Source organism: Python bivittatus, unplaced genomic scaffold (genome assembly GCF_059951505.1).
Source record: "Python bivittatus isolate LINGU-HERP-01145 unplaced genomic scaffold, Pbiv_v1 ctg000480_np1212, whole genome shotgun sequence".
NCBI classification, from domain to species: Eukaryota; Metazoa; Chordata; class Lepidosauria; order Squamata; family Pythonidae; genus Python; species Python bivittatus.
The window spans coordinates 4,620,255-4,637,383 of NW_028277075.1; the positions used below are offsets into that span (position 1 = coordinate 4,620,255).

The following is a 17,129-nucleotide window of genomic DNA, read 5'->3' on the forward strand; positions in this document are numbered from 1 at the left end:
ATCAAAGGCAGGGATAGAGATATTATTTGTAGCACTGGCTCCTAACTGAAAGCAAACAGCCAGAGCTCTGGAGACATCACCAAGGTTCCAGATGCCAAGCTTTAATTCTTCAATGTACAACTTCTGAATAAACTTTTATTCAGGGGAAGACCCGCTCCTTAAAAACATGTTGCATCATTGGGCCTAAATCTCCAACCTTTCCTATTTTTCCTTGGAGCTTTGGTCTCTCCTTCTGAGTCAATGAGAGATTCTCTGAGATTTGAGTCTACAACTATTTTTTCTCAATATATATTTGAGATGTCCCAAACCACATCTGGAAATGTGTTCTCATCTTTGGACAAGGATTCCTCTCCATTCTAGACATATTAATGATTCTAGAGGTAACTACAGCAATGATCAAGGATGTCAAAATGGGAGTGTAACCAGGATATCAAATCCACACACTTTTTACGTGCTTGTGATGCATATTCAAAACAGGCAAGGCTCTTGATGTCACTGTTGTTGTGGAAGTCCCTGAATGACCCTATTTCCATCAACCATGCCATCCCCTCTTTCTACAGCAAATAACTCCTGAATAAAGTTAGATAACTTACTTACCCTTCCTTCCTTCCTTCCTTCCTTCCTTCCTTCCTTCCTTCCTTCCTTCCTTCCTTCCTTCCTTCCCTTCCCTTCCCTTCCCTTCCCTTCCCTTCCCTTCCCTCTCTCTCTCTCTCTCTCTCTCTCTTCCTTTCTTTCCAGGATCCCTACACTTTCACTAAATTTACTTTACTGGATTCTGCTATCAGTTAGGGATGTTGAAGGAATGCATCTAGTAAGCGTGTTTTAATTTTCCAGATTAATATGCAGATTGGAACACATTATACTTCATTGTGCACTTCAATTAATTTTGTCATAACAGTTCTTGTAAAAAAAAAGTACATACAGAAGTTTATCTACTGTGGAAAGTTGTAAATAAAATGTGTACATTTGGGAATGATGTATACAAAATCAGTATATTATGAATGAAATACATGAAAACAAATGCATTGTTCCAAAACAGCAGAATGATGCAGAAATGGGATGGATAAGACCTTATTAAATATGTGACAGACTAATTCAGAATAAATGTAGACTGATTCTATACATTCCTACTAGTAACTTATGCTTACTGGCCATTTATCAGTCCCTGAACTTCCTTATCTTATCCTGTCCTGTGTAGTCTTAGAATCCTAGTCTTTAGCTAGTTACCAGGTAGTCATGAGAATGTTGGTAGGCAACATTTGTCTTCTACCTTCCTTAGTGTTGGCTACCATAAAGTTCCCTAACCAACTCGAAGATGTCCTTTAACAGTTGTTTACTTCTGATTTGGAAACAAGGCAGAAGGCATCTGATACTCACAAGGACCTACTTTTGCTGCTATTATAGGATATATACCACAAGACTGGCATTGAATTCATATAAAATAGCAATTATTGTCCCAGAGTGGATGAGAGACTCAGACTTCAATAAGCCATCTGTGCATAACTTAACAGATACAGAATATTTCCCAGGAGCCTAAGCATACCTGAATTGGTTTGAAGCTCATTTTTTAACAAACATTCCCTGAATTATACTTAGATATTAAATATATATAAAGTGATAAGGCAGGATGAAAACCTATTTTGAAAAGCATGCAAGAAAAGTAAAAACAATGCATAGAAAGCATCAAAAGAAATACAAGTTAAGCCCGTGTACAGATTTTTTTCCAGGATGAAACAGTACAAATGAAAGAAATTATGTAGGAGGCCTTCAAATGTAACATTCTTTTTGTCACAAAAACAGCCATAACTGTTAAATCAGACATTTTCAGGCCTGCTAATGCTAGGTGTGCTAGGAAGATAGAAACCTTTTAGTTTCTGTGCTGTTACACATTAACTATGCTAACAGTTAAGGATACAAAAGCTGTTTCTGTGCATTTTTGTGTATGAGGTTGATGATCCAGGTTTTTTATCAAATAGTCATATTTAGGGTAAAATGCTATAGTCCTGGGTGGGTAATTGAAAGTCTTTAAGATAGATCCCTTTGTCTTTAGCGAGGGGATCCAACATTGAATTCTCACTTCTAGCCTTCAGAGAAACTTTGTTACCCATTGCCTTTATGACAACATAGGCGCACCTTTTCCTAGTATGACTATTTTGCCTGTATTTGACTGAAATGAAAAGCTCACTTTTATAATACCTGAAATATGGATTGTTCAGTTAATTCCCTATAGATGATCATCTGGCTAACAACAGTGAATACAGGTTTTTTTTTTTTTCCAACATGTACTGAAATTAAAGACAATTTAATGCTCTTCCAGGAATAACCCTGATTTTTTTTTCTTTCAGAGTATCAGTTTTGAATGGTGCTGCTATTAATTTTATTTCTGGATTTATGATTTCACTGCTGTTTTTATTATTGTTTTCTAGTTGCTCTATTTATTTTAATGTCTTTACATATGTAGTATTTATTTTATTTATCATCAGGAGCACTGAATTGTGGAAACACAATCTATTTGCTGTAAAAAAGTAAAGATATTCATCTGAGATTTCAAACAAGGTCCCTTGCATTTCAATGCATCTCACTGGAACAAACTCATAATACATTGCGAAGTCATGTAAAATTCCTCCAGTTTAGAAAGTTATGATGAACTTTATAGGATTAGCTTGTAGAACCAAAGGCATATGAAGAGTCAACATTTTATTAAATTAGCATTTGTCATTTTTGTCTGTGCAGCTTATTCTATTCCAAACCATTTTTGTATCATGTATATGGTATTTGTATGTATCTGCTCATCTGTGCATACACTAAACATAAAGTTTCCTGCCTATATGTGAAAACTGCATATAAAAAATGAGGTGTGTAAGACTAACTGAAGATGACAAAACCTAACCCATTATGCAGTGGGAACATAGTTGCTGAGCCTTGAAAAAAATAAATGATTTTGCATTCTAGAAACAGTATATTTAACATTAAGGTTCTCTTTTCAGAAATGTCTCTTATTTTGAAGAGCAGGTAATTTGACAAACACTTAAAGAATAATCCAACCAAAGTTAGGTTCATGGGGCTTAAAGAGAACCAGTATATGCAGTGGTTAATATCTTAAACTGGGCTCAGGCACAATCTTCAAGGGCCACTTGTGCGTGTGCTCGCATGACATTAGTTACATATTATAGGAGGGCCCAGTCTGTCCTGCAGTTTCATTTCATGTATGGAAATGCCATAATTCATGCTTTATTGCTTTGTTCTTGGATTTCTAGATTGAGGTAAATCTATGGTAAGGCTGATGGAATAGTTGATGTGAGATTTCATGTTAAGTTGATGCTATTGCATTTGCAACCTGTTAGTGACAATAGCTGATAAATGTGTCCTCAGCTCTGACATCTTACCTACAGTATAACTCTGTAAGCTGCCATAGGACACTGATGCTCTCCCCTTCCATGCAACTGATTTTTCAGTATCTAATTTTCAGTATCAAAATCATGGGTGGGGGGAACCTTTGGGTTTTTAGTAGTAGGTAATGTTGGATAGTAATTCCCATCAACCTTGATTATTGCCCATGTTGGGAATGGGGTCTAACAATATTTAGAGACCCAGATGTTCTCTCCCTGGTAAAGCAAATAAAGATCTTTCAGTTGAAAATCACTGGGATCACTTAGCCTAGTGTTTATTCTTACTGGTGTAATTTCTCCTGAAAATCAGAAAATACATTCCCCTTCACCCAGCTAACCCTTTTAACTGAAGATTGGACTTGAAATGTTTTACTTGCAAACAATATGCTCTGTCATTGAGTGTGACCCAGTTGTCAAGGCAAATACTTATGTAACTTTGACCTGTTAACTGATTTTTTTTTCCCCCAAGAAGAAAGTCAGGCAGTCAGTTTTGGTGACTGGGTGACACATGAATCAACACCCACACACACTGATGAAATTTTTGACACTAATGAACTAGGCAAGATTTGGATTTCTTTCTTTAATGTAGGGTGGGATCATATTTTAGGTTGTTTTCATGGTGGTGAACCCTAAAAGATGGCTTGGACAGCATTTCTGTTTTTCTAGTAAAATGGTGAAAATCCATAGGTCTTTCTTAGCAGTCTGCCACTGAAATATGGGGACTCAATTTGTGTGTGTGTGGGGAGGGGGGGGGGGGTTAAGGCCACAAAAAGGGCTGGGAATTGCACACATTCTACAAAGTGAAGATTCCCCATTCCTGCAATGTGTTTGTAAAACCAAAAGTTGGGGTTTTACTTTTACTCTACCTTGAACTAGTCCCTTACAGCATAGGAAATGGTAACTTGAACCCCCTGAATGCATTCTCTTCATGTCCCAAGACTGTGCAAAATGTTCAGAAGAGTGTTTCTCAACATATGAGATTGCATATAAATAATTTCTACTCACATCATTAATGCAGCCACAACAGCAAAGTAAAATTTGGTCTAGTGGTTAAGGCACCAGGCTAGAAACCAGGAGACAGTGAGTTCCAGTCCCACCTTAGGTATGAAAGCCGGTTGGGTGACTTTGGGCCAGTTGCTGTCTCTCAGCCCAATCTCCCTCACAAGGTTGCTGTTGTGGGGAAAATAGGAGAAAAAAGTGGGTTTGCATGTACCTGCATATGGAAACAGCTGGGAGCAGCTTCCAAAACAATGCAAACATGGAAAAAGAGGTGGGTGCATTAAAAGCTTAGGATGCTTTTTGAATATACCCTCTGTCTTCCACTTTCCAATTTGCTATGGCGATCATAGAAAAAGATGTGAACTAAAGGGTCTTAAAATTAGCCTCTCAGCAAAGCAATACCATTACCGGGAATATCAAAAACATGTAGTTGTTTTATTTCTGGTACTTTTTCAAAAAAATGCATGAGTTGTGTTTTCATTGTTTCCATTCTCTTAAATTTTGTTAAAAGTGTACTGCATTGTTATAAAGCAGTGCTTTTCCAACTTGGCAACTTTAAGATGTGTAGACTTCAACTCCCAGAAATCTCCAGCCAGCCTTGCTGGCTGGGGAATTCTGGAAATTGAAGTCCACACATCTTAAAGTTACCAAGTTGGAAAAACACTGTTCTAAACTGCTTCAGTATCCTAAGCTGAGGCTGGGTCTGCCCTAATATCACCCACAAAGCATGCTCACTGCTTACTGGCTATTCTTGTTTCATTGACCTAAGATGTACTAAGATGAATTCCTTTCCCAGTTGCGAAATAAGAAAGTGCCAGGAGGCAGCACATGCTGATTTAGGAGATGGAACTAGCAGCACAGTCCCACATTTTCTGGCTGCACACATAGTTCTTCTAAAGATGACTTTTACCCTGGGGTACTATGGCAGATACCTGAAACTTAAAAAGTGATGCACCATTGGATTCACAAGTTTTTTCAGCTGTGCTGGCATCATGCCTGAAAGGTATTGGTCCCATTCTGCTTATCCTCTGAGATGATGTGGGATTTGTAAGAAGCTCTTGGTACATACAAGATAGTTTAACTTTGGAGACTAGGTGCATCTCTCAGTATGACTGTAACCACTTCCACAGGATGGATGGATGATGGATGGATGGATGGATGGATGGATGGATGGATGGATGGATGGATGAAAGGACACATTATATTACTTTTTGCATTATCCCACTCAGCAACCAGAGTTAATATATGCTTCTATCCAAAAAGATTAGCTCTTGTATATGTGAAAAACAGCTAGCTATTTTGTCATCAGAATTAGCTTCTACTCTCCCTATCTAGTAGGTATGATTTTGGCTGGCCAATCAGAAGTATCCCAAAATCTTTAATACAATCATTTCCCTTATGTTATCTATGGGAGATACTGTATCATTTAAATTTGGGGAAATTCAGTGTTACCTCTGAAACACAATGAAGCCACAAAATGACTATTTAGTGAGGCTGTAACAAATGCTACTCACTTGCACATCAACGTTTTGTGTGATCTGAGATCGTTAGTGCTTGATCCCCATTTTTATACAATCTGAGCAAATTTCATCCAAATCACACAATCTCATGGGAATTGAGAGAAATCTTTAATGTTATCATTGGCTCCATCTAGTCTCTCATTCTCTTGTGAGCCTGTGTTTTTGCATGGCATTAGCTAGCTAAGCTATCCTAAACTGATTTACTTTATGGAAAATAATAGTGAGCTAATTCTGTATAGTGGTTCAAACTCTAACAGTCAATTCTACTGCTTTTAGAAAGTGTCATGTGCTTTGCTTACACACTTCTGTTCCTTTGCACAAAAAAACTACTTAACAGACCTATCCGAAATTTGGCAAAGTCATTCCCCACCATCAGTGTTTCTATAAATCTATGAAATTGGGCAACAGCCCCTCATAATGGTCTTTATGCCTATAAATGTTATCCCATCCTGCTGAAAAAGTTGCAATCATTTCTTTTTTCCATTCAGTCTACAGGACTGTGGAGCTCCTATTTTTCTTTTTACAGTTAACCAAAGCAAGTTGAAGCCATGACTCCAGCATTCTCTGGAATGATCCAATTAGATCAGGACACTTTCTGGATTCTGAAATGGACTCTCAGACCACACTAAGTGGTCTTGACACTCTGCTAGCAAAAGCATCAATGATGACCTGATGACCAGCTGTCGATTCACAGTCATCTTTCAAATCTTATTGCTTGTCAACTTTCTGCATAGAGTAGCTGTTTTTAAACAAAGCGTTAAATGCACTAAAGCCATTAAGTTATGACCATCACGAACCTATCTGAAAGATAAAACAGTAAATGTATCCAGGGGAAGTTTTTAAATAGTGGATTAAAGCAATCCTGATGTTTTTAAACTGTTGTGATAGGTCTCTTTGGCTGGGTTTACACAACATATTTGGCTAATCTGAAATAGGCTTCGATAGTTTTCAATTCAGAAAGTTGTAGGAAACTCAACTTTTGACTTAGCATGTTATTTGAACTTTTAGGTATCCTACAGTGTCATTGTTTGGCTATCACATGTTATATAAACACAGTAATTGTGCTTCATTAACCTGGGTTGAGAATTAAGTGTGTTATAAAAGACTTGAGAGGGGTATGTATGGGAGGTAACGTAAATAATTATGCAGGCATTCATCTATTATCTTATGAAAACTAAAAGTAGGAGGAGCTCATAGGGAAGAAACCAACTGAAAACTACCCATCCTCAGAAGCACTAGGAAGAAAGCATTTGCATTGAGACTTGAAAAACTATTTTTAAAGTTCAACCAAAACTAGTTAGTTAAGACCTTATTTGGAATAAACTGTAACTTTCTTGAGAGGTGATCAACTTAATAAATGCTTACACTATCTGAACAGAATGAAGCTACCTCAAGGTTCAAACAGCAGACTTTAGATGGGGCAGAGAATTTCTTCCTAGTGTTGGCTGAAAAATCACAGCACTCCTGACAACAACCAGGAGTGCAAAGGAAAAGGTAAAATCCTGACAGAGCTTACCAGGATAAAACAGGTTCAGATGCCATCCTACTGGCATTGCTCAACATCATATTTACTTTCTTTCATCCATGTAAATGGCTGCCATATCTATTGCAACACAGATACATGATCTAATTTTTAGACCCTCCATTTCATTACTGATAAGATTGTCTCTGTGTGTATTTCTTATATCATGCTCATGATATATAAAAACGTAACTAGAAAACAATTAGATCAAAAGCCTAGCTAGTCTATCATATTTTTATGCCTGTGATTAGGGGAACATGACAGTAACAGCTGTTATTCTCAGCAACTTAAATTTAGAGACATATATTCCTTATCCTGGATATAAGATTTAGTCTTATGAAGGAATTCAGTTTGGAGGACATCCCATTATCTGACATCTATAAAGAATTAGTTTAACTATTCTGAAGCTACCCCCATTCCATTAGGATGACATCCTCCTTGCAGGAAAGCCTTTTCTTTCTACCTTTTTCATAGACCTACGTGTGTCTTTCTTCTTAACTTTCAAACAATATCTTCTGTCAACAGAAGGGGGGAAAAAAGCAGTTTTCATGCAGTTTTCTAGCTAAAATTAGACCATTTCAAACCATATGGCAGCCGTTTAGTTAGCAAAGTTTCAGCAATTACACTGATACAGTATCCACACAGGTCACCTAAAATGCCTGTTTATAGCTGGAGAAAATAGCAAAAGAATGGAAATTCAAAAGTGATGTTGAAGGATGGTTGGGAAATGAAAAAAATCCTTAGGGAATTATTGGACTCTGCCATCTTACACCAAAGTGCTGATCCATCTGAATGTTGTCAACCATTAATATAGCTGTAGGCATGATCAAGTTTTGTGATTAATAACAGATTAAGTAGACTGAGAGGGCATACTGACCACGTTTCTTATTTCCATACCTTAAGTAACCCTTGTTTTTCAAAGGTGATTTTTGTTAACCTTTAATTAAAGGGTATATTATTGAGATGACTAGTTATGTAGGTCATCTCTGATTATTAGAAAACAGTTTTTAAGCCCCTATTTTGAATTAACATGAATGTGGAGGAGGAGGAGAACGAGAAGTAGTAGTTTTTAAAAATGAATTAGTTGATAATTGTGCTTAATTCTCAAGTATTCTGCACGTGACTGGAGAGAGTGAATTTAATTAGATTAAAAAAATAGAGAAGAGTGCAAGGGAAGGCCACACTAATTTATTGATTAAAAATAAATAAAATAAAATAAAATATGGGTAGTATAGTCCAGCCTTCTCCAACCTGGTACCCTCTACATTTACTGGACTATAATTCCATAATCTCCAGCCAACATCTTATTCTCTGGCTAATATCCCAGTCACACCAGTATATGAAACCATCATACAGTTGTGTCCTCAACTTCATGCAGAGACTATATATTGGGGAAAAAGTGTTAACTAATCTACCATCAGTGGATCCTTGCCTAATACTAAGAGCTGCACTAGGTTCTTCATACAATAACATACGATGTTCCATATGATGCACTGGAAATTGTTCCTCTTCTATCACTAAGGGGGTGGGTTTTGTTTTTGTCATGTTCCCGTATTAATAGAACTGTACAGCTTAGAATCCCAGGGAGTCCTTTTGCAAAGGTACACAATTGAACAAAATAATGTGGAACGGAACCAGATAAAGTTGAGGACATTTCCTTAACCTGAAATAATGCAAGTTATGCATTTGGCAAAATCGGTTTGGCAAATAATGCCAAATGGATGCACAAGACTACAAGCCATCCAGATTTCTGTCCCTCCCTCTTTCAAATTGGAGACATTATCATTTTATCTCAAAGGAAAACACTGGGATGCTTTAGACAGGAATGTTTACTTACTTTGATGCAACCTAGGGTTTATATTCTCCTTGAAGAGGAGCAATTTAAGTCACTGAATTAACCAAAGAAAGTGGAGCTGAGAAAGTGGGAATGGGAAACCTTTCACTGGCTTTTACACCATTTGGATCCACATTTGACTTTTTGTTTAATAAACTTTTAGTGATTAGAATGGAAGTAATTATTGTATTCTGCCCAAGGTAGTCTGGATTGCTAATAGAATTCTTGAAATTTATGACCTAATGTGATTTCACTGGGACTTCAGAAATGCATTTCTGGAGAAAAAAGAAAAGTCTAGATACAGTTTAAAATTTTTTGATAAGGCCGGCCAGAAAGTGTTCCCATTTTGATGAAAATTTAAGAGCAGATGCCTTCACCAATTCCATACCAGATTTTCTGAGGAGAAATAAACAAGTGATATACTTTTTGAAGAAAGTGTTAACCAAACAAAGGATACAGGTTTGTTATGTGTGATATCCAGGAAGTTCCTATTTTTACCCGCTGACTAAAGGGACCCTAAAGGGACAGAGGCAGGCAAAGTGGCCAGTCTAATTTTTACAAGTGTTATTCCAGTTTTTGAATCACCCCAAGGAAGTTAAACTGCATTCCTCTCATGTAGCACAACTTAGGCATTCCTAAAGATTCCTCTTGTAATACAAAGTTATCTCCTAAACTAGTGATGGATATACGAGCCAAAATCCCCCAAACAGCTCCAAAACCAAAGTATTGAATGTTTGAAGAATGAGGCATTTTGTTTTGTATTTCCTTTGCCATGGCATTGGGTTCTTATTGTACAACCCTGTACAGTACTTCTGCAATATATATATATTTATATATATTTATATATATTTTAAAGATTTAAAAAGCAAAAAGTTACAAAACTGTTTGCAATTAACTTGAAATAGAAAAGATAGCACTTTTTTAAATCCCATTATATAGTACACCATATAAATTACAGAGTATCCAAATGCACAAATGCATTTGTGTAACATTTATCAAATGTAATTTTTGTTGGTTTGTGTGTGAGTAGATAGATTTTGCTTGCTCCCTCTGGGTTTTTGCTTGTGGTAATATTGCCTCACCACACACCTCACTATCACGTATGACAGTGTTCCAGGTCTGAGACACTGCTGTTGCAATATCGCATATTGTTGGGGATGTGGCAGTCTGTATAGTTAATGCCCCCATTTGGGGTGTATATAGGCTGCAATCTGAAATCTCCTTTAAGGAGCTGATCATTATTTAAGGAGACAATCTGAAAGCTGGTTTCTGTCATCTCCAGGATGGAGTTGTCCTTCTTGGTTCCTGCCTCACAGTAGTCATCTTTCCGTCGCCCCCGGTTGTATTTCCACTTCTGAGAGGTGTAGCGTCCTTTTTTGTGCATGTGCCAGCAGAAGATGCTGAGCAGAACCACCAGCACAAATACCACAGCCCCCCCAATCAAGCCTGCTAACAGAAATGGAGAACCAAGGTTATGAGAAGTTGTCTGCTCATGGCTAGAAGCTGAGTTGCTTCCGTTATTCAATAGGGAAGCCTTCGTGGTGCCTTCAGAGCACACGGTGTCCTCACCAATGCGGTAATTATTAAAATCATCCAAGGGAACCAAACAAATCCGATACGTGGATTTGGGCTCTAGATTTGTCAAGCTGATGTTCTGCCTCTTGTCAGTAACTATCCGTTCCTGAATTATGCCTCCTTCCAGACTATGACCCATTTTAACCCAGGTAAGCTTGTAGGCCATCACATTAAAGAGGGAGTGCCAGCTCACTTGGATGCAACTGTCATTCACAATGTGGATAAACAGCTGAAATCGTTCAACAGTAGGAAGGGTCATTTTTTCTTCATCATCCCTCTCAGGCACATTGGGGAGTGTGGCTATAGTAGGGGCAAGAGGAATGTGTTTCTTACTTGGGGTTAAGCGTGATGAAGTAGGGGCCATTGTGGTTGGCAAAGATGTTGTGGGAATTTGGGTAACAAATGAGAGATCTGGGGTAGTTGTGGGGCATGACAACATGTTCATGTTGAGTTCCCTGACAGCCATACCTCGGACATGTTCTGGTCCCTGACACATGAATCCTCGAACATTGATGGAGGAAGGAATTAATTTGAGCCATTCAGTAACCCATTTAATACTACAATCACATAGCCAGGGATTATTCCTTGCTGTCAGTTGCTTCAGGCTGTGAAGATTGTCAAAAACACCTTTAGACAGCATCCGGAGTTGATTGTTGGAAATATCAAGTCGCTCCAGGTGATGAAGATTTGAAAAGGCTGAAAGTGGTATGTGAGATATCTGGTTGTCCTGTAAATAAAGCCTAAGTAGATTTGTACCTGGAAGATCGGGGGGAGGATATGTTAATGAATTCCTTACTATAGAGAATTCCTTAAGTTTGGATAAGTGGCTGAAGGTGCCATCCGCAATGCCTTTATTGGTAAGGAGATTGCCATCCACTATGAGACGTTCCAAGCTTGTGAGATTCTGAAAGGCCATGTCTGATATGATGGCAATTCGATTTTCATCCACTCGTAGTTCTTGTAAGTCCATTGGAAGGCCAACTGGTACACTGCTTAAGTGATTCTTGGATAAGAACAGAAGCTTGAGGCTAACAGCTTCCCGGAATGCCCCATCCTCAACTCCAACAGTGGAGATAGAATTATCATCCAGGTGAAGCTCTTCCAGTTTCAAGAGTTGCGCCAGAGCAGCCCGAGAAATGGTCTGGATGTTGTTTTCTTGCAGGTGGAGAACCCTGACATTCCTGGGGAGATTCATAGGGAACTCATCTAGCTGGTTGCCATATAGGTAGACTGTGTGCACAGACTGGACATTGTGAAGTTCTGCAGGAAATCCAGCATTATTAATTTGGTTATTGTGGAGGTAGAGTATGGTTACACCCTCCGGTATTCCAAGAGGCACTGAGGTCAAGCTTCGTTCATTACAATAGACAAAATTTCGGTCACAACGGCATACGCTTGGACAGGCCAGTGCTTTGGAAAACTGCACATACAGCCCCAGAAAAAACACAAGCCAGGATTTCAAGAAAGCAAACCTGTCCATGGGCCACATTCTAGTCCACGGGCCCATTTCTAACTGAAGAAACAAGGGAGAGTGTGAGCAAAAAGAAGAAATAAAATAAAATAAAATAGATGTTGTGTTTTTGTCCTGTGTGCAGGTAAAAGTTAAATTCCTAGAAACTAAATGCAAAATAATCCTTCTACAATTCGACTGTCCTCCAGTCTGCTTCTGAAAATCGCAGTGTTGTTAGCCAGGTTTACACACTTTGATGTCTTTCTCCATGTATGCTGAATGACAGAATAACTATGTGCTATACAGGAGGCCAACCCACAACGTGAAGTTCCAAATGTTGACAGCAGACAGGATGGCTGGATTAGCTCTTCCTTTCACTCTGGTATTAGTGGTGAAAGTGCACTCAGCTTCCTTCCGTCTAAAAGGCATTCATTTCAGCTTTAGGCTGGATTTGAGAAATCTGTTGAGAGAAAGGAAAGAGGAGAGAATAAAGAAGGCTGCTTTGTTAGCTGACAAACATCCTGTGAAGACAAATTTACTAATGGTGTGAAATGGTAACATAAATAATCCAGACTACGCTCATAAATAATCCAAACTAAGTAGAAAAATCAGATGGGAAAGAATGATGAATAATTGGTTCCCATGATATGGACATGACAATGGATCTAGTGTACAGCAAGTGGTAGAAACAAAGGGAAAAGCAAGCTAGAAATACATATACAGTACATATTTTACAGGAACAGTATATGATACATCAGAAAAGCAGTAAGTGTTTACTGAAAATGACTCCAATAGTCATTTACAATTATTTACAAATACATCTGTCTTGGTTATCAAGTGTTTTGCTGGTACAAAGGGACGGTTATCATCTGATATTTGACTGGAGGAAAAGTAGCTAGGTGATCAGAGCATCTACAACTTTCCCCAATGTATTGTACTGGGGAATACAATTTGTTTCTCTGCTGTAAGAGTATAAAAGTTAAAACTTGGTTTCATTATATTAGTAGCCATTTATTCCAGTCTCTACTTTCAGCTTACACGTATCTGTATGCCAGTAGTCAGGACAGTGACAAAAAGATCTGAGTGAAGAGTATAGCCAGATATAATATCAGGGGAAAGAAGTCTGAAGATCAGTTTATTGAAATGTGCAGAGGCAAGAACCTAAAGCAATGAAGATATAAAGTAGAAAGTTAAGGTTATGTGAAACTGAATGGAATGTAGGCAACTTCTTCCATTTATGACTTACAGGTATGTAATTCACCATGCTAATATTATCTAGAGGATTGTTTTCATTAAGACATTTGTTTCTAAAATTCAAGCTTTCCAAACACCTTCCTGAATTTCTCATGCTAGTCTGTGTTAGACTGTAGTCCTGTATATTGGCTCTTTAAATCCAATTTATATAGAATCACTACATCAAGGGTCAGGTTCACCCATTTTAATGCAGTTTGGACTAACCCTGAGATTGTATTTCTAAAAGCAATCCCACATCATGCTTATAGATACAGATCTTTTTCATTGGATAGATGAGAAAAGCATCACTTCATACTTTTAAACTATGGCACTTTAAAATTTTATTAAAGAAGTAACGATAATAGCTGTGATTTTGTATCACAAGAAAGCTTATGCTAGATTTCACAATAAGGCTTGTGAGTGAATGTACAAAGCTAGAGGTCATAAAATTAAGACACTGGGAATCAAAATGACAGAGTTTGGGGAACATTTTCCTGCACTGTTAGGTATTCCATTATATTTCAAATATTCCTTCATTTTGCTTTCTCCTTCTGGCAGTATTCATTATTTAAATTTAAAAGTGATTTTTTTTTTTTAGTTCCTTAAAACATGCTGGGATTACATTGATTATAGAAGATTTCATTCAAGATTATTCACCATTCAATTATGAACAATAATTTCTATTTTTTACAATACTTTACATGATTAATAGTTAGTGCCATAAATAATTTAACAATTAATTTATTTAAGTGAAATACTGAGCAAAGTGCCACACAAATTTAACTCCCAATTTCTCTCATGTTTCATAAAGGCTATTAACAACTGTCACAATTTTACCCAAACTATTAGATGAGAAAAAAATTCAGTATTTCTACGTAGGCATATATATAGACAGAGAGAGCTGTCTTTTAGGTAGGAAGAGTATATAAACCAAAGGGAAATCTTGCAGCCTATATCTTTCTTGTTACAGTTCTCAGTACTGTATAATACAGGTAGTCCTTGACTTACAATCATTCATTTAATGACCAAAGTTACAACGGTGCTCAAAAAAATGACATACAACCAGTCCTCACACTTACCACCATTGTAGCGTCCCCATGGTCACATGATCAAAATTCAGGTGCTTGGCAACCAGCATGTATTTATGATGGTTGCAGCATCCCAGAGTCACATGATTGCCATTTACAACCTTCCTAAGGCGCTTCAGACAAGCAAAGTCAAAATGTGACTAAGCAAATCACGTGATTCACTTAGCAATCATGGTGTTTTGCTTAACAACCACAGCAAAAAAGCTTTTAAAATCAAGTGTGACTCACTTAACAATCACATCGCTTAGTGACAGAAGTTCCAGTCCCAATTGTGGTTGTAAGTCAAGGACTACCTGTACTGAAATACTGATCTTACATAGACTTAGAACCTTATTAAGTATAGCAAATAGAGAAAATTATAATAAAATCTATCTAATCTTAAAGTTAAGACAGCTTCCTTTCTGGAAACAAGAAAGGAAATACACTCCCTTTTGCTCTACTTGCACAAACCCAGCATTCTGCCACTACCAGATAAGTTTATTCTGCCCAGATGCTGCAGCTTCTGCCCCACAACTCCACAATGGGCACAGCATGGTGTAATGATTAAGATGTTGGACCTGGGAGACCATCTTCAAGTTGATTTTTAGCCATGAAAGCTCATTTGGTGGCTTTCAGTACCTCTCAGCCTAACCTACCTCAAGGATATTTATTTTGCTGAGAGGTGAGGAAAGGGAGAAAGTTCTGTTTATGTTGCTTCAAGGATATAGATCTAACAAATGAATTATTATTCATATAGCATTGTGTCATGTATGTGTCTGTACACACAGATACATACATACACTCTTCAAATTCTGAAAATAAATCAGCAAATACAATTTTATGGACTGAGGAAACACATCACATGCCCTTAATGTAATTCTGGTAAGCTGAAGCTTAATAAGAAAGAAAGTAGTGCCCTATATTTTAGTTTCACCTCAAATGTTGGAGGGTGGATGGGTGGGTAGAGAGAACAGAACATTCATACACAAAACCCAGGTGAAACATTTCTCTTTTGCCTTCAAATTTCTAAAAATCTCACTGCAATCTGGATTAGTTTAATCACATGATCTTATGGTATTAAAACTCACATTATTCTATGATACTAGGAAGCAAGACTATAAAGATTATTCACCTTCTCCTTGTTCATATCCCTCTTGACACAATTTTAATTACACCTGTCTTTCTGCCTCATTTACTAATGGAGTTCAAAATTAGAAATGGAACAAGCCAAAGCCATAGGCGTGAGATGGAGAAAGCAAATTGATGAATGAGAAAAGGGAGATGAGGGCTGAACCCAGGGGAAATGTGCTAAGTGGAAATAGGACTAATAACCATCACGTTATAGCTCTTCTGTGCATGTGTCCACTGTCAGCCTGATCAATGGCTGCATTGTTTCCATCTGCAATTTCCTTTGTCAACTGAGCATTCCTCAGGACAAAAGCTGCATCACCCACTATATTTATAGAATAAGTCAGAGAAATAATTTCACTAGAGAGAAACAGTGCCAAGAGTAGAAAAGGCTAGCCAATGTAGTTTAAAACAAAGAATAAGCAGTAAGATACAGCGGAACTTGTTTGTTTTCAGGTTAGCACAATATATGAACCCGGCCGTTCTGGGCAGTAAATCCTTGTATAGGATTTGGCATTATGCTTGTATCTGGCCATTACAGTTTATTCAACAAGCTATGGATAAAACAAACTATGGCTTTGTGTAATGTGTCAACCCAGCCTGTATCATAAACCAACAGCCACCATGGATATTTAGTTAGGAAATGTCTGAACCAAACATAGGAAATGTTCTTTCTATGTTAATTTTAACATTTTTCCTTCTATTTCTCTCTCCCCACACCCACCCCAGCAACAATTTTGGGGCAGGCTGGGGAACAGATTCCACCCCACACATTTTTATTGATTTCTACCTCCTTCTTACTCATCCTCTCTCCCACTGTTTCCTTCTTTCATTAGTAGTCGGACTATGCTGACTTGTCTGAGTTGGATCAGCACTATTACTGGCAATTACCAGTTCCTACAGTTTGAACAATTAAAATCAGAATAGCTGACCCAGTTTCAGCTTATGGCAGCACTGGTCCCTGGATGAGCTAATCAAGTGCAAATGGAAATCGGTATAAGGTGACTGAAAATTGTATATGCCATAGGCTCAAAAGATTGTGAGAATTAGACCTGAGCAACACAATACATATTCTAAGATCAGCAGTATGACTCTTCCATCAGGAGCTCAATGTCTCATTCCCTGGAGCATAATTTCAGAGGTGAAACTAGAGGGGGATATAACAGTAAGAGAAAACAAGAGTCAAAATGAAGGGGAATATATATATATATATATATATATATATATATATATATATATATATATATATATATATGGGCATTTGTTGCAGAAAACAGAGATATTTGTTCTTGAGGAACAATGTTCTCAGACACTAAGGTTGTCTTTACACCAGCCTAGATCTATTTACAAGTTTTGTTCATTTTGGGAACAAAGAATTTTCAAGGATTTAGGACAGCAACAGCAGCAGCATA

The 17,129-nt window shown here is 37.6% G+C and overlaps 1 protein-coding gene across 2 annotated transcripts in view; it reads right to left on the reverse strand.

Annotated features, from left to right (window-relative positions):
• Positions 1-717: 717 nt before the first annotated feature.
• Positions 718-17,129, reverse strand: part of FLRT2 (fibronectin leucine rich transmembrane protein 2) — a 97,157-nt gene continuing 80,745 nt past the window's right edge. For both annotated transcript variants that reach the window (XM_088145259.1, XM_088145260.1), the window contains exon 2: positions 718-12,749. In XM_088145259.1, the coding sequence (XP_088001385.1) occupies positions 10,361-12,346 (1,986 nt within the window). In that variant the 5' untranslated portion in view covers positions 12,347-12,749 and the 3' untranslated portion in view covers positions 718-10,360. The remainder of the gene's footprint in view (positions 12,750-17,129) is intronic.